A 23,577-nucleotide genomic window follows, 5' to 3' on the forward strand; every position below is an offset into this window, starting at 1 on the left:
GCAAGTCACCCCACAGCGTAAGAAGAAGACGCAAGCGCCCGCACACGAAGGACGCGCAGGCCTTGAACAAGTTCACACGGAAGGTGGTGCGGTACGCCGGCGTACGGACTGGACATGCCACCAGCCCGTTTGCGTTTCGTCCTCGCCGTTGACCTGATGGCACACCCACTGATCGTCACACATTGCATTGAGGGGGACTGTGAGTCACCGGTGACGTCCAACCGGCACCACACACGCACACACACACTCACACAACACGACACACAACACACACAGCGTTGTCGTACCTCGAGGTCGTCGTAGGCCGTGGAGAGGGAGGCCGACAGGGCAGCCACGAACCCGTCCCACTCCTCGCACGCCAGGAGAAGCGGCCGCGAGGGCGCCGGCGGGGTTTGCGTAGAGGCGGAGGGCAGCGGAACGGGGAGGGCGGGCGCCGTGCCCTCCGCCGCCCCGGGCCGCGTGGAATGGAGAAGAGCGAGCGCGAGGGCCTCGCCCACCAGCGCCGTCGGCGACGGAAGAGAGAGGGCCTCCGCTCCGGCGTCATCGGGGAAGCGCACACCGCCGAAGAGGTCGGCGAGGAGCAGTTCCCGCAGCTGCTGCTGCGGCGGCGAGGGATCGGGGCTGGCGGGAGCGGGCGAAGAGAGGCAGCGCCAGAGCCACCGCTCCACGGGCACGAGGGGCATGCTGGCCGCGGCAGATGGCGGGTGGTGGTGGGCCGGGCGCAGGAGGTCGAGCGCGGCGACGAGGCTCGGCAGGGTGAGCGCTACGCGGTGCCGCGACAGGCCGTCATCGAGGAGCACGTACAGCGCCACGTCGGCCTGCTGCTGCTGCTGGTGGTGGTGGTGGTGGTGGTGGTCCTCATCCATGTTGTCTGTTGCTGATGATGATGTGGACCGAGGCGGGAAGCGCGCCGGCAGGGGCGTGGCGGAGGCGGGCCAGAGGCAGATGTCCCACCCGCCGCTCTGCTGACCAGCGCGGGGGAGGCAGGCGACGGCGGAGAACGGGAGGAGGGCGCCCACGAGGGAAGCCCGGACGGGGAGGCGCGGGCGCGTTGACGAGCTGCGCGGGACGAGCTGCCCGGTGAGGAGCGCCTCCACGCGCTGGCGGGCCGCATCCACCTCCTCCCGCGACCTGATTGGTTGGTTGCGCACGCAGCAGCCAGCAGCGGTCAGCCAACAGCATCGGACGAAGAAGAACGAAGAACGAAGACGGCGATGACGATGACGGGGGGGGAGGCGTACCGTTCGGCCCAGGCGACGAGCTGGCGGTAGGCGGGGGCGAAGGGCGAGGAGCGCCCCTTCGGGGCGAGCAGCACGTCGGTGGCCTCCTCCGCGGCAGCGTGGTGCACCCCGAAGTTGGCGTCGTACGACCGGTAGGCCAGCGACGACAGACACACCACCGTCGGCCTGGTTGCAACGCACCAACGCCCCAACCACCACGTCAGCACCGCGTCATCACGCGAGGGGGGAGGGGCGAGAGGAGGGAGGTACGTGGCGGGGGCCTCCTTGAAGGGGAAGCGGGAGACGGCCACGTCCGGGTGCTCCCGCAGCTCCACCGAGAGCAGCTCTCCCGAGGAGTCCGTCAAAAACACCTGGCCGCGGTGTGGTGGGTGGTAGATACGCATTAGCGCGCGCGTGTGTGTCGTGTGTGTCGTAGGTCGCTTGGCACGCACCTGGGTGAGAAGGTAGGGGCGGCCGCTCTTGTAGCTGCACTCGTGGGGTCCGTGCACGCCCACGACGACGCCCACCACGTCGATCTCCCGAGAGGCTTCGCGGAAGCCCCGCTGCTGCTGCTGATGCTGCTGTTGCTGCGCGTGGAGGTGCTCCAGGCCCTGCACCTGCCGCGCCCGGTACACGCCCGACGGACCCTCGCGCCTACGCGCACATGCACGAGGAAGGTGAGGAATGCAGGCACGGCTCGTGGGTAGGGCGAGGGCGCACGTACCGGGCGTAGCGCGTCTTGAGGGTGGTGCTGAGCTCCAGCGTGCGGGGCTTGGCCGCCCACCCTCCCGTCATGACCGTGCCGTCTGTCCCCGCTGCTGCGAGACACACGCCACACGCTCAGCACACGACACACATGACACACACGACACACAAAGCACACGGGCGATCGAATGGCGCACCATCGGAGGGGCCGGCGGGCTTGGGCGGTCGGGGGTTGAGGAAGTAGATGCGGAGGCGTGCGCCCTCCTCGAAGATCTCGGCCACCTCCTCCTCGTTGGGCCGCCAGATCGTGAGCACGCACTCGTCGCTCTTGCCGCCCATGCCGCCCGGGCTGCTGCTGCTGCGAGGCGGCCGCTGGTCGCCGGCCACCACCACGGGGCAGTCGCGCAGCCGGACGCGCACGAAGGGGGTCACGGTGCGGGTGGCGTCGGGGTGCTCGGCGATGAAGTCCTCCAGCTGCCGGCCGAACTCCTCGTCCTTGTCCAGGCGCGAGCGCTCCATGTGGTGCTGGACGATGGCCTGCTGCCGCGGGTTGAGCAGCTGCTGGAAGTCGTACGGGTCGCTCGCCCCCTCCATCCACCCGAGCAGCGTCTCCCCGTCGTAGCACTCGGCCAGCGAAGCTACAGCACAGCCGCCGCCGCCGCCGCCGCCGCCGCCACGCAACGATCGTAAGCGCAAAGGACCATTGAGGGGGGGGGTAGGGGTGCCAGGCAACGCGAGGCGCGTGTGGGTGTGTACCCTTGGATACCGGGGAGCGGGTGCGAGGCTTGGTCTTGGTGACGGCGGAGGCCTGCGCGCTGGCCTCCTTCTCGAGCTCCGCCTTCTTGGCCTCCACCAGCCGGTTCCGCTTGGCCTGCGAACACACGCACACGCCCGCGAGAAACACACGTGTTGGGTGAGACACGATGAAGGTGGGGCGAATAACACACACCACACGCATGACACGCACGACACGCACATGCGAGCGCGGGCACGAAAAAGGCGTGTGCGCGAGGTACCTCAAACAGGCGTCGGGCGTGCTCCTCCTGGGCGGAGGTGCGGGTGATAAAAGAGCCGTCGAGCTTCTTCTCCAGGAAGAGGAGAGGGTAGCGTCGCTCCACCACCACGTCCACGCACGGCACGAGCCCACCTTCGGGCCGCACAGATCGAAGGCTGACCGGAAACACGGGTCTGGAAGGGGGAGGGATAGTCGTGTACACACACACACACACACAACACATTCGGGTGGTGGTGGTGGTGGCCCGCGCGTGAGCAGACAAACCCGATGGAATTGGTGCTGGCCGGGGAGTGGAAGTGTCTGGTGTACTTTCTCTGGATGCCGAGCTTGGCGTGCCACAGGGCGCGTCGCACGGCGTTGACCTGGAGCAGCAGCGTCGTCGACTCTGCGCGCAGAGAGTGTGTGTGATAAGTTCGGCGCGGGGTGTTCCAGGGCCGTCGCGTGTCATGTGAAAGAGAGAAAGAGATGAGTACCCGTGGCCTCGAGCGGGGACATGGCGTTATCGTTTCCATTGAGCTGCGCCCCCACCAGCCGTGGTTAGGGGTTGTCAAGCCACGTCAGCATGTGGTGGAAGAGCGCGGGAGGAGGGGGTCGTACGCGTGCGCCGATGACGCGCAGCTTGAGGCCCGGGTAGATCTTGCCGAGGGCCATGTGCTGCGTGAGGGCCTCATCGAGGATGGCGTTGATCGAGTACCACCCGTCCGTCACCTCGATCACGCCCCCACCCGCCCCCTCTCCACCTCCCGCCCCTGCTGCCGCTGCGCCGCCCTCTGCATGCCCCAACACACACGACATACGACACACACACGACACACACACACACAGAAACCAGTTCCCAACCGTACTCACACCGCACACACCGCACACACCACACAACGGGTCAGCAGCAACAACAACAAGGCGCCACCTGATTGGCGGGGAGCAGAGACCTGTGGTGGAAGTGGCGGGAGGCGGTGGCGGCGCATCGCCGCCGTAGGACCGGATGGCGGCGACGCAGAGGATCATGGAGCGGCCGGCCGATTCGTCCCGCTCCAGGATGATCTTGAGCGCCGACCGCTTCGCCTTGTTGACCTCCCGCTCATACCTTAATTGCCCCAACCACCCGCCACTCAGCAGCGATGGCGGCGGCAGCGAAGAATAGCTGTGTGCGGCGTAATGGGGGACAATACCGGTAGAGGAGCTGGTGGAGGACGGTGTGCGGGAGGAGGTGCCGGTTGGCCAGCTGGTGCGGGAAGCGGCGTTCCATGCCGGCCAGCTTCCACACGATCCATCGGTAGTGGTTGCTCGTCCACTCCCTGTTTTTGTATAAAGATATGGATATATCGATATTATTAAAGGCGGTGGGTGTGAGACGGGGGATACGCTACGGGCTGATGATCTTGGGATTGGCACCGCAGGCCAGCAGCACCGCGTGCATTTCGGTCGCTCCCACCCCCTGCACACATCGCACACATCGCACATGCACCACCGCACACGCACACGCACACCCACGAGATAAACGTCATGCGATGCGTCGAGGGAGAGAGGGCAGCAGCAATTGAGGGGCACACGCGCGCGTACGTAGGGGTTGTTGAGGGCGGCCATGGCCTGGGGCGAGAAGAAGAGCACGAAGGCGGCCGGGTGCGCGCGCATGTCCTCGAACACCTGCTCGCACGTGAACTGGTAGTGGCGCGCCCGGTCGCTGTCCATTCGCAGCACCTCCTCCGACCTTTTTGGCCGCAGAGAGAGAGAGAGAGAGTCACGATGTGCGTCGTGTCGTTGGTCGTTGGTCGTGTCGTATGTGCAGATTGGAGGCACGGGAAGCGTACAGAGGAGGCATGGGGAGATCTTGGGGCTCGTTGGCCGCGAGCTGCTTCAGGGTCAGCTTCTCACTCACCTCTGAGGCGTGTGTCGTGTGTCGTGTACCGTGTGAGGCGTACATCGCACGAGCCGAGGAGAGGAGAGGAGGGCTTCACGCACCGGGGAGGGAGTAGCGCCACGGGGGCAGAGGGGCGGCCTCGGGGACCGGAGCCGCGGTCGCGGCGAGGGTCGCCTGGCGACGAGACGGGCGAGCCGGAGTGTGGGCGCGAGGGGGCTTGTAGGGGCTGCACCCGTACGCGTACTGCTTGGCCGGCGGCGCCCCCGCCCCGCCGGCACTGCCAGCACCACCGCGACGATCCCCGGTCGCATTTCCGCCGAGCGGGCCTCGCCGTGCCAGCTGCCTGCATCGTCGTCATCGGAAATGACACCCGAATCAGGCACTGACACGTCAGCAGACATTGGGAGGGCGTGAAAGGGGGTTAACGCACCCGGTCGTGGCGGCGTTGCCGGTCGAGGAGGCGGATGCAGGGGCGCGCGGCGTGGTGACCACCACGCGAGGCGGATCGGTGGCGGCGCGCGACGTGGCGGTCGTGGTAGTCGTCGCGGAAGCTGTGGAAGTGGTGAAGGCGGTGGTGGAGGTCGGACGAGGCGGGGTGGCCCGAACGGGAGTCGGCGGGTAGGCGAACTCGCCCCTCCCGGTGGGCTTCGGCGACGGCACGCGGTGTGATGATGGCGTCGACCGGGCCACGGGCGGACCCAATGGAGTGGCGGCAGCGGCGGCGGCGGGCGGCAGCGGGGAGGGTGACGGCCGCGGCGCACGCGATGGAGCCGCAGCCGCTCGCGCCGCCGGTACTGAATGCGGGCGGGCGGGCTCGTCGTCGGCACACGAGGAAAGCTCGAGGAGCATGTCCGCGTCGTCGTCTTCGTCTTCCTCGTCGGGGCGACTGCTGGCGTTGGCGCGAGGCGGTGAAGTGCGAGAGATTGCGCTCGGGTCTCGATCGGCGTCGGCGTCGGCGTCGGCGTCGGCGAGAAGCTGTCGGGAGCGTGCGAGGGCGGCCGCCGATACGTTGACGGCCTTCCCGCTCACGGTCTTGAACCCTCCGAACGCTGCCCCGCCCGCACCTCCGAAGCTCTCAGGCGGAGGCGGCCCGTTGAGTCGCGTCGTAGTCGTCGTCACCGTCTTTCTCGCGTGGAGGCCGCTTGCCGGCGCTCTGCGCGTTACTGCCCTCTACGTCGTCGACGTCGGCGAGGAGCTGTCGGGAGCGCGCGAGGGCGGCCGCCGATACGTTGACGGCCTTCCCGCTCACGGTCTTAAACCCTCCAAATGCAGCGCCACCGGCACCTCCGAAGCTCTCTGACGGAGGCGGCGGCCCGTTGATCGCGTCGAAGCCACCATCGCCATCTTGATCAAGGCGAGGCCGCTTGCCGGCACTCTGCGCACTGTCGCCCTCTTCGTCGGCGTCGGCGAGAAGTTGCCGGGAGCGCGCGAGGGCAGCCGCCGACACGTTGATGGCCTTCCCGCTCACGGTCTTGAAACCTCCGAACGCTGCCCCGCCCGCACCTCCGAAGCTCTCTGGCGGAGGCGCCCCGTTTAGAGCTCTGGCTTTCTCTCCTCGCCTGCCGGGGCTCTGCTGCGCGTTGCCATTAACCTCGCCGTCGTCTTCGTCGTTGAGGACTCGCTTCGTGGCCTGCTCGACGCTGGCCTTGGGCGGCTCGAGCCTCCGCCCGCTGCCCGTGGTGAAGCCCACGATACCCGAAGCCGGCGCGCCTGCGTAGACATCCGATGAGCCATCGTCATCGCCATCGTCGTTGAGGAATCGCTTCATGGCCTGCTCGACGTTGGCCTTGGGCGGCTCGAGCCTCTTCCCGCTGCCCGTGGTAAAGCCCACGAACGCCGGCAGAGCCATGTTGGGGTGGTTTCCATTGGCGTGGCTATCGTCGTCGTCGTCAGCCAGAAGTCGGTCCATGGCGCGCTTCACATTCTCCGCCGACGGTCTCAGCCGCCGGCCGCTGCCCGTGGTGAAGCCCACGAACGCCTGAGGTGCCTCTTCTGACGTCGTGGCGTGTTGCCCCGCGAGGCCTCTACCACTCTCTTCGTCATCGCCGTCGCCATCGTCGCTGAGGAATCGCTTCATGGCCTGCTCGACGCTGGCCTTGGGCGGCTCGAGCCTCCGCCCGCTGCCCGTGGTGAAGCCCACGAACGCCGGGGGCGCTGAGTCCTCCGGCGATGGAGGGCCGACGTCGGCCGCGTCGTCGCCGTCGCGATCCATGACGAGGTGCCGGGCCTTCGCGAGGCTGGCCTCGGATACCACCACAGCCTTCCCACGTCCTGACCTGAACCCCATGAACGGCTCCTGCTGCTGCTGCTGCTGGTGCTCCGCTTCCTGCATCCCCCATTGGCCGATGCGTCAGATGGTGAAGAAGAAGAAGAAGAAGGCTCGCGGGAAGGAGAAGCGAGACCAAGGTGGCGGGCGCACCAGATCCATGGCCTCGTCGCGTGCGGTGTCGGGCGGTGATCCGACTGCAGCGGCGGCGGTGGATTCGTCGTCGTTGTCGTTGAGCAGGCGCGACGCACGGTGCAGGGCCTCTTTTGATACTTCCAACTTGCGCCCGCCGGCGGTCGTGAACCCGCCAAAGCCCGAGGCCGGCGGTGGCGCGCGGTTGTCTTCGGCCGTGTCTTCGCCTCGAGAGACGCCAGCAGGCGGCGGTGAACGGCCGACGTCGGCCCTGGTCCCACCTTGTTGTGGTTGTTGTGCCTCCTCCTCCTTCTCTTGCGACGCGTCGGCGCACTCAGCCATGAGCTGGCGGCCCTTGGCCAGGCTGGCTGCGCCGACCGTCACCGTTCGCCCGCTCGCGCTAATGAAGCCTCCCACCATGGGCCGCTGCTGCTGCCCTTCCTCCGGCTGCTTCGCTGGGCCAGCGTCGTCGGCGGCGGCGACGGCCACTTCCTTCTCCCCGTTCTGTTCACCGCCATCAGCGGTGCGACGGCGTTTGCGGGAGAGAAACAGCCGCTGGAATGTCGTGCCCGCTGCTGCCTCTGATGCTGGTGCACAGCGGTGGGCTCATGTGGTTAGGCAAGACGGGAGAAAAAAAGATGTGCGGGAATGGTACGTTGGCTTGTGGGTGGCGAAGATGATTTGTCGTCTACGTCATCCTTGCTTTCTTCCTCAGCCTCTCTTTTTTTCAGGTTGGGCAGGCCAGCCGACATACGGCCTTTCCGCATCGAGGGCTGATTCTTGATTGAATGCCCAGCGTCAATGCTGATTGTTGTATTTTCGTTTTTGGAGCGCATTCCAAGAAATGCAACAAATATTTTCTCTTATCAATTCCCTCTGCTTTTTGTCATTTTCTTTAGTCCTGCAAATTGATCGCTCTGCAAGATGACAAGCAATGTGACCACGTTGGCCGGGGAGGCCGCAATCTCTTCGTTCCGAACCACCCGCCAGGTCAGTACCGTTTCCACTTCTCATTCTTCAAATCAATTCCGCTAAATCGGCAGGGCGAACAGATCTATCGGGACCTCATGCGCATGACCAAGCATGCCGGCCACTACAACGGAAACGAACACGCTCTGCAACAATCCATCCGCTCGCAGTTCAAGGCCAACATGCTGGAGACCGACGAGAAGAAGATCGCATCAATGAAGAGCGAGTACGCATTTATTTGTATTTTTTTTATTTATTTATTTGTTGTTTTTGTTTATTTATTGTTTTTGTTGTGCAGAGCCATCCGCGCGCTGTCCAACTACTTCGTCTACCAGGCCAAGCTGTACGTTGCCGCATTCTTTCAATCCGTCATCCGTCACCTCCACCACGCTGGTTCGCTCACCCTTCACTTCACTTCATGGGTGTCGTCCGCAGTATGGTGGGCACGGAGGCTCCCAAGTCCATCTACGAAGGCGATGACGATGACGAAGAGGAGGTCGATCGGACCAGCTTCCTGCAACCGAAGCGTCCCACTGCCGTGCCTGGTACCAAGCCTCTTCTTTCATTTTCTTTCATTCTTCCAACGGTTGTGTGCCTGCTTCGACGTTTGCTGATGGTGATGGTGGTGGTGGTGGTGACGATGATGATGAATCTATATCTGTTAGACGCGGAGGTGCAGGCGCCACCCAAGAAGCGACTGACGGCGGCCGAGCGGCGGAAGAACGTGCTGCGCTCACAGCAGCAGCTCGCGGCCAAGCGGAAGCGGTTCATGGACGGCTTCAACTCCTTCGCGGCCAAGCAGAAGGAGGCCATGGAGCAGTATCACAAACAGCAGCAGGAACAGGACGAGCAAGACACGACGCCCTCCGAAAAGAAGGAAAGCGGTGGGGTGATGTAAGGCTCAATAGCCATTACTACTTCATCTTCATCTTCATCACCATCACTCGTTCACAAAGTGGAAGCCTTGTAGACGGGCGGTTCGCTCACTTCCTCTTGCGGGTCGAGCTCAGCGCGACCACAAAGCGGCGGCAGTGAAGGGCAGAGGCGAGGGCGGCGCCGGCTCCGAGAAGAAGAAGGCCCAGCGGCGCGTAGTAGTGAAGCACGAGCGGCACCAAGCCTGCGCCTTGGGCCAGGGTGTGGGCCTGCGAAGGGTTGAACAGCACCACGAAGCCCGCAGCGACGATCATGGCCGACGCCAGGCCCAGCACCAGAACGACGTAGGAGCCGATGGCAGGCGGTGCGTTGCTCTTGAGCGCCTGGCGGCCGTAGAGGGCGAGACCTACGTGGGCCAGAGGCAGCACGAGCCACGCGGCGCACTCGGCCGCGCTTGGGCCTGCCACGCCAGCCGCGTAGGCCGCCCCCTGCTGGGCTGCCAAGAGTAGCACGGTCAGGAGGGCGTGGGCGAGCTGGAGGCGAAAGATGGAGAGGAAGGATTCTCGGGAGTCGGCCATCTGCTTGTAGTGATTGGCGATAATCATGCGGTACTTGCCATCCGATCCATCACTGCCATCACGCGCTGCCATCGTTGTTCTTGTACTTTCTCTGGCCAAACAATGAAAAAGAAATCATTTTCCCTTGCATTTCTCCCACTCCTGTATTGTCTTGTCTGAAACAACGACCAGAAGTAGGAGGCCTCGACACCAACGAGGTGGTTCAACTGGTGCGGACCACCTGCGCCCACATGGAGGAGGCATTGCGAGGGGTGTGTCTGGTGGACAGCAATGACGAAATAGCTAGCCTCGAACGGCTGATGGACGACCTTAAGTCCCCCGCTGCGCTTGGCACCGGTGCCACAGAAGGTGGTGATGAAGAGGAGAGCCTCGACTACCTCGTCGCCAAATACCTCTGCGTGGACGACCCCGCCCCGCCCCTCTCTTCGCACGTGCGAGAAGAACGAAAGCGAAATGAAGAAAACGAAAAGGAAGACGAAGCGGGCGAAGACCGGCCTGGGCACTACTGGGTCGGACGCACCACGCCCTACTACGCCGAGGAAGCCGTGGCGGGCCTCGGGGACCCGCTAGGCGCGGTCGTGGCCGGCAGCCACGTGCGCGTGGTCGACGTGCACGCCGATCAGCGCTGGGTGGTCGAAATCCCACCGCCTCACGGTGCCTCCTACGCCCGCCTACGAGTGGCGTGCCTGGCCTCCGACGTCCGTGCCTCTGGCTGGCGTCGGCTCTCCTGAGCATGTTGCTGTCAACGGTGCCTCGGCCAAGCTCGCGCCACTGGCAGCTGATTGGTGTTTCTTGCTTGTACGCTACCAGCTGGTTGATAGTTGCACTGCAACCCAGCACAGATCAATATTTATTGTTTATTCTTTGTCTTCTTGATGTTTTTCCTACTGCTGGTGGTGATTGCACAATGGCCACACCCCTCTGCAGCATCACCACCTCAAATGTGCCCTCCTAGGAGTGAAGGCTGATGAGCCTTCAGGGAGATCAAGAAAGATCCAGCCAAGCTCACCCAAAGAAGTATCTCAACATCTGAGCATGTTGAAGAGCCATGATCATCAAGCTCAACAAACTTGGTGTACCTCACGCTCCAGGCCCTAACGAGAAAAGTTCTTTTTCTTTTTCAACTCCATTTCATTATTCTTTTGGAGTTGAAAAAGAAAAAGAGAAAGAACGTCTCGCCAAAGCAAGCAGCATGGCGCAGCAGGGGAACGAGTACGACCACCGCTTCAAGTACATCGTGGTGGGGCCTTCGGGGGTGGGCAAGTCGTCGTTGCTGCTCCAATTTACGGACAAGCGGTTCGAGCCATCGCATGACATGACCATCGGCGTCGAATTCGGCGCCCGCACGGTCAAGCTCAATGGGCAAACGATCAAGATTCAGATTTGGGACACCGTACCATCCCCCCTCCCATTAATTCATTCAATTTGAGGGGCGTGCACCAAGACCCAGGATTATTTCATCTATTTTTTCCTGTACAACTTTATTCAATATTTTACACAAATATTTATTGCCCAACCAGGCGGGACAGGAGAGCTTCAAGAGCATCACACGGTCCTATTACCACGGAGCCTTCGGCGCCCTGCTCGTCTATGACATCACCTGGTGCTCTACTCCTTCCTCTAGTTTCATCAGACAGAAGAGGTAGAATGTAGAATATATAGAGAACTATTACTTACGACGGTGAACCGGAATGCAGCCGAGACTCCTTCAAGTATCTGCGGGGCTGGCTAGAGGACATTCACCAAAACGCAGGGGCGGAGCTGGTGATCATGCTCGTGGGCAACAAGGGTAATCCACCATCACGTGTCTTCTGGTTGCATGGCTGGCGTGCTGCCTTTGTGCGTGTGCGGTGTGCCTTTGTGCGTGTGCGGTGCGGTGGTGCGTGTGCGTGTGCGTGTCGGACAATAATAACATGTTTTTGTTTGCTGGTGGTGGCGGTGCCGGCGGGACGGGGAACAGCGGATATGGAGGATCGACGAGAGATTTCCTGGGAGGAGGGAGAGCAGTTTGCCCGCGATAACGGCATCGACTGCTTCTCCGAGGTGTCGGCCAAGACCGGCGAGAAGGTGGATGCGGTGCGTACCACTCCTCCCCAGACATCTCCACCTCGGTGGCGGCGCCCCGTGTTGCTCGTCTGCCGCGGCTCTGAACTTACGTCTCTCTCTTCTCTCTTCTCTCTCTTCTCTCGGCTTTGATGTGAGGGTGCAGGTGTTTTTGAAGACGGCAGAGGTCATCTTGGACAAAATCGAGCAGGGCGTCATTGCCTCCGAGAAGCCTGAAGGCACCATACGCGTACGTACACGCATAGCACGACACACACGACACACACGAACACGACACACACACGTCTTGTTGTCGCGCTGACATTGCGTTGGCCACCGACGGTGTGACAGGCCCACCAGGCTGCTCCTGGGCGAGCTGGGCCGGGCCAGAAGCCCGCCGGTGCCGAGAAGCCGGCCAACGGAGGCTGCTGCAGCTGATCCAGGCGCACACACCGTGTCTCTGCTGCCTTCCGTGCCTGCCTGCATTAAAAAAATTCAAAAATCAAAGGAAAGAGAAGAAATAATCGTTACGCCAGGACTACCGAGAATCAACATTGCGCGACGGGTTGTTTGAATGCGGCAACATCGCACCTTGGCCCCGCGCCTGCTTCCCGCGTGGTGGGGTATGGACACATATTATATTCCTATTTTTATTTTTTGTTTTATTTTGTCGTTACATGCTGCGACTTGCCGGATTATGAACGTGCTTGTTTGGGGGGGGGGGTTAGCGGGCGAGGCCGGGTGCGGCATACGGCCGCCCAGCGGCGGCGCAACCACCACCGCGACCACCAACCTCGCGGCAGATTCGTTGGCGGTGACGACGGGGCGAAGGGCGGGCGTACCGCAAGTAGCACGCTCAACCGGGTCCCCCTTCGGCCTTCGGACCCGCGGAGGAGTGTCCGGCTCTGCAGCCCCGACTGGAGCCTGGGCCAAGACGCGATGGCACCACACGCCGCTATGTCTGCTCCGCACCCACGCCCCCCGCGCGTTCGTGCCCCACCGTGGAATGGGTACGTAGCATCATCAACAACGTGGTGGCTGGTGGTGGCTGGTGGTGGCTGGTGGTGGCTGGTGGTGGCTGGTGCCAATGACAGCCGGCTGTGCTGTCGCTGACTCGTGCTGGTGGACGCGTGCATGTGTGTGCGGTGCAGGTGCAGCAGCAGCGGCGGGGGCCAGCGGTGGTGTGCGGCATGCGCAGCGAGATGTGCAGAAGGTAATGCAGGATGTGCAGCAGCACCGCACGCAAAAGCAGCAAGCGGCCCTCGACTACCTCAATCGAATGCTCAAGGCACACACCCTCTGCCCTTTTCGCTCCTCCCCCGCGCTGTGGCGCGATCTCCGTTGGTGGCTGGTGGTGGCTGGTGGTGGCCGGTGGCTGGTGGCTGGTAGCTGGTGGCTGGTGGTGTGTGCGGGTGGCAAAGGCACGGTGAGGTGACGATTATTGGCGTGTGGTGGGTGTTGTGCGAGTAGAACAATAAGCCGATTGGCGGCCAGCAGCTGGGGGACCTCATAGAGCTCGTTGGCGAGTCGCGGGAGGAGAGCCTCCTGAAGCGCATCTCCCCCGACATCCTCCAGCTCTTCCCGCGCCTCACCTGCAAGACCCAAAGCCACTTCCTCCAGGTCTTCCGTACGTCGTCGCCCACCTCATCGTCGTCGTCGTCGTTGTCGTTGTCGTCGCCATCATCACAGAGTGCACTGGTCTGACTCGATTGAACCGTATGATATGGAATGTATGGAATGGTGGGAATGCATGTGGCATGCGGATTGGATCGTGTGACGTGGGCAGGCAAGATGTCGGACTACCCGAGCTTCACAGACCTGGGCAAGCAGCTGCTGAACTTCATGACCGACCGCGGGGTGCGGGCCAATGCGATGTGCTACACGTCGCTCATCAAGATCTGCACCACCTCGAGCGACCTCGACAGCGCGCTGGCCATGTGGGAGCTCATGAAGCAGCGCCAGGTGCGGCCCGACGCCCACGTCTTTGCGTCGCTCCTGGCCGCGTGCGCGTCGCAGTGCAACGTGGAGAAGGCCGAGGAGCTGCTCAAGGAGATGGAGCAGTTTGAGGTCGAGCCCAACGTCTACGTCTACTCGGCCCTCATCGACGTCTACGCCAAGACCACGAACATCTCGCGCGCCTTCGCCACCCTCGACGCCATGGTATCATTATCTTTTTCTTTTGTTATTTATGTTACAATGAGTTCTCTTGTTGGTGATTGACGCACACAACACGACACACGACACGACACACGACAGATGCAAAAGGACGTGCGACCCAATGTGTGGACGTTCTCGACCCTCATCAACGCGTGCGCGCGGGTTCAAGACCTGCCATCGGTCTTTGCCATCATGGTGCGGACCTACTACTCCTGTGACCCAACCCCCCCCCGCGAAGTTTTCCACGAACCGCTGGTGCTCGCAAGGCTCACGTGTGAGATCGCACCATGCGTGCTGCATGTCCTGTGGGGTGTGTGTCGTGTGTCATGTGTGTGTGTGTGCGTGCGTGTCGTGTGTGTGTTGTGTAGCGGATCATGGAGCAATGCGAAGTGCGGCCTAATGCGCACACCTACACCACCATCCTCGACGCCTGCCTCGACCAGCCACAGTTCTACATAAGGCACCGGATGATATCATCATCATCATCATCATCATGTTCTAACATCTAGTGTGGGTTGGGGGGGGGTCGGTGACTGATCGCAGTGCGATGGAGCTGTTCGAGAGGGCGAAGCGGGAGAAGTGCATAATCTGGCCCTCCTCACCGCGGTGCTCGGCCTGGCCGCCACCCAAGCCGACCTCGACGTCGCCACCTCCGTACGGCATCACCCCACGCCCCTCTCCAATCATCGTTGTTGGCCCATAACGTGTGGATGTCGTGGATGTCGTGCGTGTCGTGCGTGTGGCGAGCAGGTTATGGCGATCATGAAGCAGAACGGGTGGGAGCCCAATGAGCGCACCTACACGTCCCTGCTCCGCGTCTACTCCCAGGTAAACGACGCAATCATCACCACCATCCCCCCCCCCAAATCCCCCATCAAGTTGCACTGTTGTGGCTGAACGCAACGCGGCGGGCGGGCGAGCGCAGGCGGGGAAGGTGGACCTGGCCTACGAGACGCTGCTGGCGATGCCCAAGAGGGGCGTAACGCCCAACGTGATCCACTTGAACGTGGTGCTGGGCGCGTGCGTCAAGACCCGCGACCAGCAAAAGATCATCGCCCTGGCCGAACTCATCGGCCGCCTGGATAGCCCCGACCTGGCCACCTACACCTCCTTCATGTTCCTCCACTTCCGCCTCCGGGCACGCACGCCTGCCTTGCATTCTTCTCTCCACCGCCACTCTCCCCAACCGTATCTAATCAGTCCAATTTTGCGGTTCCGGACCAATAGCGGCCCGACGCGGTTTGGGCCACACACCAGGAGAGCATCGACAACGGGTTCCAGGTACACACCCGATTGGTTGTGCAATCTTTATCTCGATATATCGATATTTCTCTACACGCACACATGTAATATTACTTTGTCGCGGTGGATGGACACAGCCGGATATGCTGGTGTACCAGGCCCTGCTCGCCGTCAGCTGGAGCAAGGACGACCCGGGGGAGATGGTGGAGATCTTCGAAGACATGAAGGCCCGCGGCATCGAGGTACATACATTCACATACATTCACATACATGCATGCATGCATGCATACATACACATCGCACAACTTCCAGGCACTTCACAACAAGCCTCCCTAACACATACACACACACGCAAACACACACAAACACACACACACAGCCGGACGAGTCGATCTGCGACACGGCGTTGGCCGAGGTCGCGCAGCACGTGTCCAGCCTGCCGCAGGACCTGCACCGACCCTGGAAGCGCATCCTGAAGTGGAGCCTGCTCGACGCGACGTGCGTGCACCTCCTACGCGCCATCGCCTCCGACGAGGGCGCCCGCGCCGCGGCCGAGTTCATAAGCGACCTCGACGACCACCACGACCTCCGCCCGCGCGAGGCCAGCGCCGCGACCCTCCTCTGGCTCTGCGCACTCTCGCACGACCGCGACGGCGCGCAGCTGGTGGCGCGCGCCATGGCCGCCGGCAACGGACTGGACTCGCACTCGGTGCTGTCGGCCTTTGTTGGGGCCATGTGCCAGCGGGGCCAGCCCGAGGCGGTGCTCGAGGTGCTCGAGGTACTGGAGGAGCACGCCGGCGCTCAGGCGGCGCGGCCCGATCTCGAGCGGCTGTTCGGCGCGGCGGTGAGTAAGGGCCACCTGCCCACGGCCACGCGCGCCTTTGCCGCCCTCGAGGCGTTGGGCACGGAGGAGGTGCCCGCGGCCGACCTGGCGCGCTGGCGCGTTGCCCTCCGCTCGGTGGAGGACGAGGAGCGGCTCCGGGCCGAGCTCGCCGCAGAACCGCACACGCACACGCCCTCGCGCAAGTACGCCCTCTTCAAGTCGTCCCTCTCCGACCCCCTCCCGCCGTATCCATGACACCTCCGCCACCCTCCTCTTCATCTTCCCGCCTCCCCTCTCTTTTGTTTTACCAACAACAAATGTAAACTGCATTTACACCACTCTACGAAATAAATAAATAAATAACTAGCTATTGGCTTGCACTGCGGTGTCAGTTCACATCGGTGGTGGTGATGATGATGGTGGTGGTGGTGAAGGGCTATTATGCGCTGGCCTTCTTGCTGTGCTGTTGGATCGTCTTGTGGAGCAGCGCCACCAGGGCCGCCTTCTTCTGCTTTAGCGCTGCGCCAGCCACCTACCATGCAATTTGGGGGGGGTAGACAAGTGTGATCAGAGAGAGTCCAAGCGCGGAGAGCAATGGACGACGGCGGGGGGTCGTACCCCGTAAGCGATGAGGTGCTCCTTGAGCTCGCCGGCCGTCATGTCCTCGGGCGCCTTCACCTCGCGTCTCTTGAGCACCCCCTTCAGCGGTCGCCGCATCTGCACCAACCATGGGCCACCAATCACGGGTGTGAGAGATTCCACTCTCTATATCTATCTCAACCAATGGCGGGGAAGGGGGTCGTACGGGGCTGGCCGGAGGCGAGGAGATGGGGAGAGCGGGGGCGGTGGGCGGCGTCGAGGCGGCGGCGGCGGCGGCGATGATGACGGGCGACGAGCAGGCGGCAGCGGCCGGCAGCAGGTCCTCCGGGAGCAGCTCGGGCTTCCGTTGGGCGGTGGCGGCGGCGCGGGAGGGCGAAGAGGAGGGGACCAGCTCCAGGAATCGGGTGAGCTTGCTCACGAGCCCGTCTTCGCCCCCGTCGGTCTCCTCCTTCGCGCCCCACGTGAACCGCGACCCACTCACGACCGCCTCGCCAGCCTCCTTTTCTTCCTTTCCTTTTTCCTTTTCCTTTCCTTTCTCCTTTTCCTCCTGCTCGCCGTTCTCCTCCTCGGGCATCTTCCGTTTCCTGCTCGGCCCGCCGTGGCCGTTGGCGGATGACGACGACGACGACAACTCAGCTGATGACGATGACGACGACGGTCGCGGCGGCGATGATGATTCGGCCTCGAGGCTGTTGAAGAAGAACGAAAAGTTGGTCGTGCTGCTGCTGCTCGTCGTGGTGTCGTTGTTGGCGTCGCGATCGGCGTCGTCATCGGTGGTGGCTGTGGTGGTCGTAGTAGAGGTGGTGGTGGAAGTGGTGGAGGTGAAGGTGGTGTTGGGCGGTGCGGCGAGGTTGTAGGCCTCGAGGCGGTCCTCCATCTCATCCTGCTGGGCGGAGAGGATGTCGTCGAGCTTCCGCCGCTTGGCCGTCCCCGCGTCCTGCCGCCGCTCCGTACGCTCCCGCTGCAGCGCGCCACTCAGCCGCTCCACTAGCAACACACAACACACAACGACACACACGCACACGCCCATGGCACGACACGACATCGAGGAATGTGAAGGAATGTCTAGGGGGGAGGGAATAGCCGCAGGGGGGCGTACCGAGGTCCATCTTGCGTCCGCTGGTGAGGAGGCGTCGTTTGGAGAGGGCCGCACGCAGCTCGGGCACGGTGAGCTCCTCGGCCTCCCAGTTCTCCTCCACCTCCTCGTCCGCAAATCCATCTACATCACCACCACCGCCCCTCAGCGCTGGTCATGACCAAAAGCCATCCACGTAGTGCACATGCGGGGAGGGGGCGGTACCGAGCGAGTAGTGATAGGCTGGCGGAGCATGCACGATGTAGTGGATCTCCTCCAGGGATTCCTGTGGAGGGGGACAATAGTGTCGGGGAGGATTCTTGATGCATTGAAATGAAATGCAATGAAATTCATGCAATTAAATGATTAACGACGGACAGTACTTGGGTGCGAAAGCGTAGGCGGGTGGCTCGTTCCGGACGCACAAGAGGGGGGCGTCGGCGACGTGAGTGCAGGCTCTGCGCCCTGGGGGATTGTGTGGAACGCTTGTACATTTGTTATTTGCTGTCTGCTCTCCACCGGTTTGGCGAAATAATAATACAAAATTAAAAAAGCAAAGAACTGGCCATGGAGCCACAAGCAACCAGCAACCACAGGTGTCTATTTGGAGCCTTTTCAACAGTCAAGGTTGAGCCCAGGCTGATCTTGATTGTCCTGAAAGAAGAGGTCCACTTGCAGTGCTGATACAGTGTGGTGTTGACCACACTGCCCAGGTGGAGGCCAACTGGGTCGTGGCTGGCTTGTCCATGTTGACCCACTGCATACACGCCCATCATGCTGCATGTGGTGTTGTAGTGGAACTTACATATCATGAATTCCCACAGTCTCTTGGTGTGCCCAGGTTGATCCCCAGCCTGATCTGCCACCAAAGACATAGAGAAGTCATAGCAAGCCTGATGGTGGTTGTGGCCAAGCTGCAGGCTGCTCACTATGCTCGATGGACAGCCTGCTGGCGTTGGTTCCATAAGAGGCTGCTGGTGATCACAATGAGGCGTGTTGGCCAATGTGCATTCCAGTGGAAAAAACAGGCGAGTTAAAAAAGAAAATATCAGAATTCTGCGTTATTTATTCGGTGCATATGGCAGCACAGCGGCAGGGAGAGGAGAAAGGGGGGCGGGGCCGGTGGGTCTGGTGGGTGGTCTTTTCGGTGGTGAGCGTGGGCTGCGGCCTCTTCGCAGTGGAATTGTTCCCCGAGGCCTTCCCCATGGCCAGCCTCGCCATCACCATGCAGCGACCCCACGCCCTCCACAGCGCCCTCAACGTGCGTTTATTTGTTTATTTTTATTTATTCCCCTTTATTTGTTTATTTATGATTGATCATAGTTAATTCATAATTCGTGGTGCAGTTGAGTAGCGAGCTGGGCTGGCTGCCCGCAGCACAAAACGGCAGCGCGCGGGAGGCTGGTGGCGGGTGGCAGCAGGCCGCCACCTTTGCCGGTTCGGAGGACGTGCAGAACTTCTTCGAGCTCGAAGAGGTGCCCCTCACCCGCCCACTGCGTGTGCGGTTGTGCGTGTGCGTGTGTTGTGCGTGTGCGTCTGTTGTTCCAATGCATGCACCGCGCGTATGGCAGGGTCTGCAAGCGTGGCAGCGGCTGCTGATGGGCACCTACGCCAACAGCGATGGATCGACGACGACGACAACGACGGCCGGGCGACAGCAGACGCTGTACTACCCGTACACGTGGGACGTGCGACAGTTCCGAGAGGGCAGCGTCAGCGAGCTGCTCGTCTCCTTCGGTCCCGACGGTAACCACTCTCTCTTCCTTCTTCTTCTTCTTCTTCTTCTCTCCATGCACGTGGCTTATGGCGTGACATGACGTCATCATCATCACCATCATCATCAGGCCGGTTGTGCGGGTTCGAGCTCACGTTGCCCGAAGACGAGGCCGGTCACACCATTCCCCACGATCACGCGCGCCAGATCGCAGAGGCCACGGCCCAGGTGCGAGCCTGTCGTTGGTCGTGTCGTGTCGCGTCGCGTTGCGTCGGGTCGCGTGGTCTCAATGAGTTTTGTGGGGGAGAACAGGCGGCGCCGTGGGAGGTGGACCTGGGGCTGTTCGAGCGGGCCGAGAGCTCGCACGTGAAGCAGCTGGGCGGCCGCACCGACCACACGTTCACCTACGAGCGCGCCGGGCTGCGGCTCGGGCGCGAGGGCGAGGGCCGCTTCCAGCTCACGCTCGTCGTCGGCGGCGACCGACTCACCCAGCTCACCTACTCCGTCAAGATCCCAGAGACCTTCCAGCGCCGCTTCGCCGAGATGAGGTACGTCTGCCCACCAATCAATAATATGATGAATGAGCGTGTGCAACTCAGCATTACAAAACAATGGTGCTGCATGATGGCCAGGTCGTACAACACTACCATCGCGTCGGTGGCCACCATCTTCATGGCCCTCTTCTTCATCCTCATCGGCTATGGCGTCGGCCTCTTCTACCTCATGCGCCAAGGTCTCCCGCCTCTCTTCATTTCTCGTTCTTAATCGCTTCTCTGTTTATTACTTGTTCGTTTACCACCACATTTATTTTAAACAATATTGGTTTTTTATATTGTCTGTTTATGTAATATGTTTGAATATGTACTAATATTAGTACATATTCAAACATACAGGGTGGGTGATCTGGAAGCCGGCGCTGGCGGCGGGCGTGTTCGTGGGCTTCCTGCTGCTGCTGTCGTCGATCAACGAGTACCCGCTGACGTGGATGGAGTACGACACGGCCGAGTCGGCGTCGACGTTTATGGTCACCAACCTCCTCAACTCCCTGGCCACCTTCGTGGGGGCCTCCATCTGGTTCTTCCTCTCCTACATGGCCGCCGAGTCGCTCACCCGCCGCGCCTTCCCCGACCACCCGCAACTGTGGCGCTTCTGGGAGGCCGCACACACACCCGCCATCCTCGGCCGAGTGGTACCGACACACGACACACACATGACACACGACACACACGACACACTGGCTGACGCATGCGCGGTTTAGGTGAGCGGCTACATGCTGGTGTCGGTGTTCTTCGCATACGAGGTCGGCCTCTATTTCTTCTGCCAGGTACGGCGCCTTCCTTGCGAAACGAGCTCCGGGGGCGAGTTGTTGATTCATCACGCATACGACACATGCCACACACGACCCACGACACATGCCAAACGACATACACGCACACGCGCGCACACATATGAAAACCAACAGCGTAAGCTCGGGTGGTGGGTCCCATCGTCCGTCCACGAGCACCCGGACATCTTGGCCACCGTGTTCCCGTGGGTCTCCTCCATCGCCCTCTCCCTTCAGGTGTGTGTGCCACCGCCCTCTCCGTAGTGGTCTGTATCGTCGTCGACGTTGCTAACGCGTTTGTTGCGCGTCGCGTGTGCGGCGACGTTGGCAAAAAGGCGGGTTCGTGGGAGGAGTGCTGCTTCCGCGCTGTGCCCCTGTCCATCGCCGCGCTCGTTGGGCGCCGCTTCAACAAGCGGGGCCTCTGCGTGGCCGTCGCGATGGTGGTGCAGGCCGTCATCTTCGGCGCCGCCCACGCCAACTACCCCTCCATGCCCTCCTGGGCTCGGTACGCCCCCCCCCGCATGCTCCGTCATGCTTACGTCATTCACTCACTCACTCCACGTCGTGTGTCGTGTCGTCTTGTATGTGTGTGTGTGTGTGTGTGTCGTCTCATGTGTCGCGTGCGACAGGCTGGTCGAGCTGATCATTCCGTCACTCATGTTCGGCGGGGTGTACCTGCAGTACGGGCTGGTGCCGTCGATCGTGCTCCACTTCGTGTTCGACGTGGTGTGGTTCGCGCTGCCGCTCTTCGCCTCCCCGTCGCGCTTCGACCAGACCCTCGTCATCCTCTGCGCCCTCGCCCCGCTCTGGCTCGTCCTCGCCAAGCGGTTCATGCTTAAGGGATCGGCCCACATCAGCAACGTATCCCCCCTCCCTTCGTCTACGGCTGACGTCACGCTGACGTCGCACTCTCCCCTCGCAGGCCGCGCCTCCACTCAATCGGGATTGGAAGCCGCCCGTGACTCATGGCAACGGCGCCGAGGCGGCGGCCGCCGCGGCACGCCGACAGCTCCCGCGGCGGGTCACGCTTGTCCGGGTGCCGCCGAGCGTGGTGGTGCTGGTCGTGGTGCTGGCCGCCGCCGGCCTCGGCGTGTGGGCCTACGGCCACGGCTTCCCGGCCCCGGCCTCCGACGCGCCGACGCTCCACGTCACCCGCGCCCAGGCCATCGCCCTCGCCAAGTCCGAACTCCTCGCCCGATACGCCAATTCCGACCCACATTCCGACGCCGAAACCAATGACCCACATTCCGACGGCCGCGTCGACATCCGGAATGTGGTGGAGCGGTGGTATGTGATCGCGACGGTCGACGAGGGAGACTGCGGTGAGGCGGAGGGCGCGTTCGTGTGGGAGACGACCGCCGGCGACGACCGACGCGAGGCCTACGGTCGGGTGGCGGCCGTCGGGTTCCTCGAGCCGCCGCAGTGGCGCGTGCGGTTCGTCCAGTTCGACGTCCACGAGCCCGACGTCGCCGCCCGGGCTGAGCGCTACGCCGTCGCCGTCACCCCGCTCGACGCCGATGCCGGCGTTCGCCGCGTGGCACACCGGCTGCCCGAGTCGAGCCTCGGGGCCAACCTCTCCCGCGACGCCGCCCAACTCATCGCCCGCCGCCACGCCCGCCGCCTGGTCGGCCACGACAAGAATGACAAGAATGACGACGACGGCCTGGTGCTGGTGTCGTCGAGCTCCGAGCGGCTGCCCAATCGGGTCGACTGGCTCTTCACGTTCGCCGCCAGGCCCGCGATTGGTGCGGTTGAGCTGGCGCAGGGCGAGCCGCGGGTGGCGGTCAACGTGTCGGGCGACGCCGTGACCGACCACCGCCGGCTGGTCCATCTGCCGGAGGAGTGGCGCCGCGAGCGCCAGAACGCCGAGGCGACGCTCGACGTGGTGCGCTTCGCCTGCACGGCTCTGGTCGTGATGGCCTTTGGCGCGGCGGTCGTGGTGGCGCTCGTGCAGTGGAGCACGGCGGGCGCGATCGACCACCGCGTGTTTGCGCGGGTCTACGGCCTGCTGCTGGTGGTCTTTGTGTTGACGTGGCTCAACAACTTTCCGACGGCGGTCGAGGCGCGGCTCGACACGTCGCAGCCGCTCTACAATCAGCTCCTGGTGCGCGCGGGCGTGGGACTGCTCAAGTCGGCCCTGCTGCCCTTCGGCCTGGCCCTGGTGCTGGCCCACCTCCACCACCTCCGCCACCACGCGACCGACGACGCGCCACCGGCGAGGGCGCTCGACCTGCCCTCGCCGGCGGCCAAGGCGCTGCTGGGCGGGCTCGTGGGCGTGGCCTGGGGCGGCCTCACCTACGGGGCGCGCAAGCTGGCGCTGCATCACCTGCTCTACGCCGACGACGACGCCGATCCGACGCCGTCGTGCCCGTCGTTCGCGCCGCTGGCGACCTACGTGCCGGCGCTCGACGTTGCGCTTGCGAGCCTCCGCACGCTCTTCACGACGGGCCTCGTCTTCCTCCTCATCACCACCACCGCCGACCGCTTCGTAGGCCTCGATCGGAGCCGGCGCCGCCTGGTCGCGCTCCTGGCGGCCATGGTCGTGGGCGGTGCGGCGCTGGAGGGCGCTTCGATGGAGGCCAGCGCGACCGATCCGCTGCGCGACTGGGCGCTGCCGTCGCTCCTCTTCGGGCTGCCGCTCTTCGCGCTCTACGCGGTGGCCCTCTCCAAGGACCGCGGCCTCGTGCCCGCGCTGGCGGCGGCGCTCACCCTGCTAGACGCCGGCCGCGAGGCCCTCTTCGCGGCCCACCCCGGCGCCGTGCTGGGCTTCGCCCTGTCCGTGACCTCTGGTCGCCCTCATCACCCTCCTATGGACCTCCGCCCTCCAACTCCCGACCCACACCGCGAAAACAACGGCGGCAGGCGCACCACGCACCAAGAGCGATTGATCGCAACACGCGCGTGCGTGTCGTGTCGTGTGTGCGGTGATGTCGAGCGGCCAATTGTACAGGGAATTCGTAGTTGCTTGTTGCTTGTTTAGCAG

At 62.9% G+C, this 23,577-nt stretch overlaps 6 protein-coding genes and 2 pseudogenes across 6 annotated transcripts; 5 read left to right on the forward strand and 3 right to left on the reverse strand.

Annotated features, from left to right (window-relative positions):
• Positions 1 to 72: 72 nt before the first annotated feature.
• Positions 73 to 7,616, reverse strand: ACA1_110350 (BRCA2 repeat-containing protein; the record flags this gene model as incomplete). The annotated part of the gene is made up of 21 exons (XM_004357122.1): positions 73 to 153; positions 288 to 1,131; positions 1,242 to 1,406; positions 1,491 to 1,591; positions 1,673 to 1,874; positions 1,945 to 2,035; positions 2,123 to 2,563; positions 2,682 to 2,796; positions 2,942 to 3,113; positions 3,205 to 3,325; positions 3,414 to 3,456; positions 3,538 to 3,710; positions 3,870 to 4,024; positions 4,110 to 4,235; positions 4,308 to 4,375; positions 4,549 to 4,648; positions 4,749 to 4,818; positions 4,900 to 5,141; positions 5,229 to 5,961; positions 6,083 to 7,124; positions 7,218 to 7,616. The coding sequence occupies 21 exons, from the start codon at positions 7,614 to 7,616 to the stop codon at positions 73 to 75; spliced, it is 5,484 nt and encodes a 1,827-aa protein (XP_004357178.1).
• Positions 7,617 to 8,120: 504 nt separating this feature from the next.
• Positions 8,121 to 9,063, forward strand: ACA1_110360 (annotated as a pseudogene).
• Positions 9,064 to 9,148: 85 nt separating this feature from the next.
• ACA1_110370 (uncharacterized protein) lies at positions 9,149 to 9,688 on the reverse strand (the record flags this gene model as incomplete). The annotated part of the gene is made up of 1 exon (XM_004357123.1): positions 9,149 to 9,688. One exon carries the CDS (start codon positions 9,686 to 9,688, stop codon positions 9,149 to 9,151), a length of 540 nt encoding a protein of 179 aa, XP_004357179.1.
• Positions 9,689 to 9,846: 158 nt separating this feature from the next.
• ACA1_110380 lies at positions 9,847 to 10,347 on the forward strand (annotated as a pseudogene).
• A 461-nt stretch (positions 10,348 to 10,808) lies between these two features.
• On the forward strand, positions 10,809 to 12,097 carry ACA1_110390 (Ras-related protein Rab-2-B; the record flags this gene model as incomplete). The annotated part of the gene is made up of 6 exons (XM_004357124.1): positions 10,809 to 11,009; positions 11,137 to 11,219; positions 11,314 to 11,405; positions 11,577 to 11,692; positions 11,826 to 11,909; positions 12,011 to 12,097. The coding sequence occupies 6 exons, from the start codon at positions 10,809 to 10,811 to the stop codon at positions 12,095 to 12,097; spliced, it is 663 nt and encodes a 220-aa protein (XP_004357180.1).
• Positions 12,098 to 12,665: 568 nt separating this feature from the next.
• Positions 12,666 to 16,136, forward strand: ACA1_110400 (PPR repeat-containing protein; the record flags this gene model as incomplete). Its single annotated transcript, XM_004357125.1, has 12 exons — positions 12,666 to 12,669; positions 12,817 to 13,013; positions 13,130 to 13,286; positions 13,446 to 13,819; positions 13,916 to 14,011; positions 14,185 to 14,311; positions 14,370 to 14,470; positions 14,567 to 14,644; positions 14,742 to 14,932; positions 15,079 to 15,097; positions 15,196 to 15,300; positions 15,438 to 16,136. The coding sequence occupies 12 exons, from the start codon at positions 12,666 to 12,668 to the stop codon at positions 16,134 to 16,136; spliced, it is 2,148 nt and encodes a 715-aa protein (XP_004357181.1).
• Positions 16,137 to 16,320: 184 nt separating this feature from the next.
• On the reverse strand, positions 16,321 to 18,050 carry ACA1_110410 (SAP domain containing protein; the record flags this gene model as incomplete). The annotated part of the gene is made up of 6 exons (XM_004357126.1): positions 16,321 to 16,413; positions 16,500 to 16,598; positions 16,687 to 17,468; positions 17,581 to 17,727; positions 17,782 to 17,842; positions 17,940 to 18,050. 6 exons carry the CDS (start codon positions 18,048 to 18,050, stop codon positions 16,321 to 16,323), a joined length of 1,293 nt encoding a protein of 430 aa, XP_004357182.1.
• Positions 18,051 to 18,760: 710 nt separating this feature from the next.
• Positions 18,761 to 23,574, forward strand: ACA1_110420 (CAAX amino terminal protease family protein; the record flags this gene model as incomplete). The annotated part of the gene is made up of 12 exons (XM_004357127.1): positions 18,761 to 18,817; positions 18,903 to 19,031; positions 19,128 to 19,302; positions 19,401 to 19,498; positions 19,583 to 19,818; positions 19,903 to 20,003; positions 20,164 to 20,459; positions 20,529 to 20,594; positions 20,733 to 20,831; positions 20,930 to 21,099; positions 21,224 to 21,455; positions 21,517 to 23,574. The coding sequence occupies 12 exons, from the start codon at positions 18,761 to 18,763 to the stop codon at positions 23,572 to 23,574; spliced, it is 3,717 nt and encodes a 1,238-aa protein (XP_004357183.1).
• Between the last annotated feature and the right edge of the window lie 3 nt (positions 23,575 to 23,577).

Source organism: Acanthamoeba castellanii (genome assembly GCF_000313135.1).
Source record: "Acanthamoeba castellanii str. Neff unplaced genomic scaffold scf7180000084663, whole genome shotgun sequence".
NCBI lineage: Eukaryota > Discosea > Longamoebia > Acanthamoebidae > Acanthamoeba > Acanthamoeba castellanii.